Source organism: Haemaphysalis longicornis, unplaced genomic scaffold (assembly GCF_048455015.1).
Source record: "Haemaphysalis longicornis isolate Haplotype H1 unplaced genomic scaffold, Haemaphysalis longicornis Haplotype H1 scaffold_2, whole genome shotgun sequence".
Taxonomy (NCBI): domain Eukaryota; kingdom Metazoa; phylum Arthropoda; class Arachnida; order Ixodida; family Ixodidae; genus Haemaphysalis; species Haemaphysalis longicornis.
In genome coordinates this window covers 131,361,665-131,364,018 of record NW_027526295.1, presented here as the reverse complement: position 1 = coordinate 131,364,018, position 2,354 = coordinate 131,361,665, and the positions used below count along the sequence as shown (strand labels likewise).

Below are 2,354 nucleotides of genomic sequence, written 5' to 3'. Positions count from 1 at the left end.
CTTGGTTTCAGTCGTTCGTTCGAAGAGTGGAAGATGGCACGAAAAGGCATAGCCAGGAAGGGTACGTACGTGCTTCTCGCCAGGCAAGTACTTTTGGCAACGGGATTCAACAGGAACGCCACGTCCAAACTCATCTCTCAAATCTGGTACGTCGAGTCGAAGATCTTCGACCTAACTTATAATTTCACCAGAACGCTCAATGCGAAAAAGATAAGGGAAGACTGGCTGAAACTACTGAAGTTCTACTCTAACGAGGCGTTGCCTGGACGACTCCAGCTGGATCTGGAGTCAGCGCCATCGGTTTTCTTTCACCAGATGATGCTCAAGGCCGACGACATGGAGCTGTCACTGTACATCACGTGGGAACTCGCCCGTCACCTTTCTAGCGTCAGCGGCCTCATCAAAGTGAAACGGCGCTCGAATTGGCGTGCTTACTGCTACAAGCTGTCGTACTCCTTCTTCGGCCCTGCAATCAACGCAGCTGCGTTGCTCCCGATTGTCAACGCCAGCAGGCTTACTCAAGTCGAGAGAATGGTGAAAGCCGTGGTGAGAGAAGTAGCCGTTAGCATAAGGGACTCCGCCTGGCTGGCGAAAGAAACGAAAGCGCAAATCCTAAAAAAGCTTGTCCACACTAGGTGGAAACTTGCCGCAGAAATCGGCAATTGGTCTCGTCTGGAGGCGAACTACGACGCATACCCATGGTCCAATGGCGTCTTCCTTTTAGACTACGTTAAGACGAGCCAGGCGCGCATGCGACACATGTACCGCATGGTGGTGGAGCAGGGAGCGCTAGAGTCACCTTTCCGGAGCAGGCGGGTGGGCGTATCTTACGAATTCCAAGACGGCCTCGTCGTCACCACCCCGTCCATGCTGCCCCCGCTGTTCAGCTACGGCGGCCTCCCAGAGACCAACTACGGCCTATTGGGAAGCGTGTTCGTGCGGACTCTGATGCGCGCATTCGGCCACAACAACATGCTGCGAGATGGGCAAGGCTTCGCGATCACCTGGTCTCCAGAAGAACGAAGCATCTTCGAAGACCGCTACCATTGCGACCTCTTGTCAGAGGTGAGCAACTTCAGCGCCGATCCGGATGCCGGTGTGTCAGTGGGCGCTCAGGCGCTCTTCCGGGCCTACAGGAAGGCTTCCGGCGTCGGCCGCGAACGCGTGCTTCTGCAGGGTCTCGAGACGCTCAGCAGAGACCAGCTGTTCTTTGCGAGCCGCTGCCTGCTCCACTGCGGTGACCCCTCAAACGCATTCACACCGGAAGAGCACGCGTGTAACTTGATGGCCAAGCACTCTGCTGAGTTTACAGCGGCGTTTCAGTGCCCGGTGAACCATTCCACAGCTTTTTGCGACATGTGGTAGCAATGGTGAGCAATGCTAACAGCTGAGAGGAATCAAATACGAACAGTGCACTTAAACGCGCGGGAATCCCTTGTTCAAAATTGGTCAAACCCCATCGTTGGGTATGATATATTTGGAAGAAACAGAAGCTTGTTGAAGGGCAGTGCGCATATTTTGTCATTTGTGCATGCTTTTTGTGGTTCACATGTATTGTAATCGATGTAGTGACGCTGCGTGTGTGTTTTCAGTTAGAACTTGACACCCTTCACATATATAGTACAGAACTTTGTCGATGCGAAAAAAATTTCCGTACTAAGCCCTAGTTTTCTGTACGGTTCTGTTCAGTGGATACGATTCTTGTTTGTAGATGTAGCATCCGAGCAGCAGAAATTGCCAAGCTCAAGGATGGCAAATCATCAGTGGCGAATCTGTCCGCGCTTGGCAATACCTCGGCCGCCATTATTGGCTGGTGTTTAGGAAAGGTGACAAGCCAACAATTTGCCAAGCTCTGGAAGGCCAATATTGGACCGCGCTTGGCAAAGTATCTTGCCTTGGTAATGCCTATGGGTGGACCCCACGCTATTTTCATGCAAATTTTTGGCTTTGTGGCCAGTCCTTACGGACAATGTCTATTTTATGAGTTGCCTCGCGAACCGATTTCTGCTTTATACATGCCATTATAGAGAAAAATATTCAAGGCCAACTCGTTAAATAATTTCCTGTGCGATGGCATGTATAAAAAAATCGGACCGCGAGGCACAATAAACAAACTGCATCAACTTCGGGAACCAATCACGTGACTTGCCAAAAACATTTAAGCAACACAACACACCACATCTCTCTGCTTACTTTTTTTATTATGCACATCAAATTCACAACGAGAAACCTGGCTTAGCTGTGGCAAGATACGAAATAAGTTTGTTCAAAACACAAACACGAAAGCAAACACAAACACAATAGTTGAGACAAAATAAACCGCTGCTCATGAAGCGCGACATATGATTCGTTTA

The 2,354-nt window shown here is 50.1% G+C and overlaps 1 protein-coding gene across 1 annotated transcript; it reads left to right on the top strand.

Annotated features, from left to right (window-relative positions):
• The first annotated feature begins 33 nt into the window (after positions 1 to 33).
• On the top strand, positions 34 to 1,365 carry LOC144168289 (uncharacterized). Its single transcript, XM_077697301.1, has one exon. The coding sequence runs from the start codon at positions 34 to 36 to the stop codon at positions 1,363 to 1,365; it is 1,332 nt and encodes a 443-aa protein (XP_077553427.1).
• Positions 1,366 to 2,354: the final 989 nt, after the last annotated feature.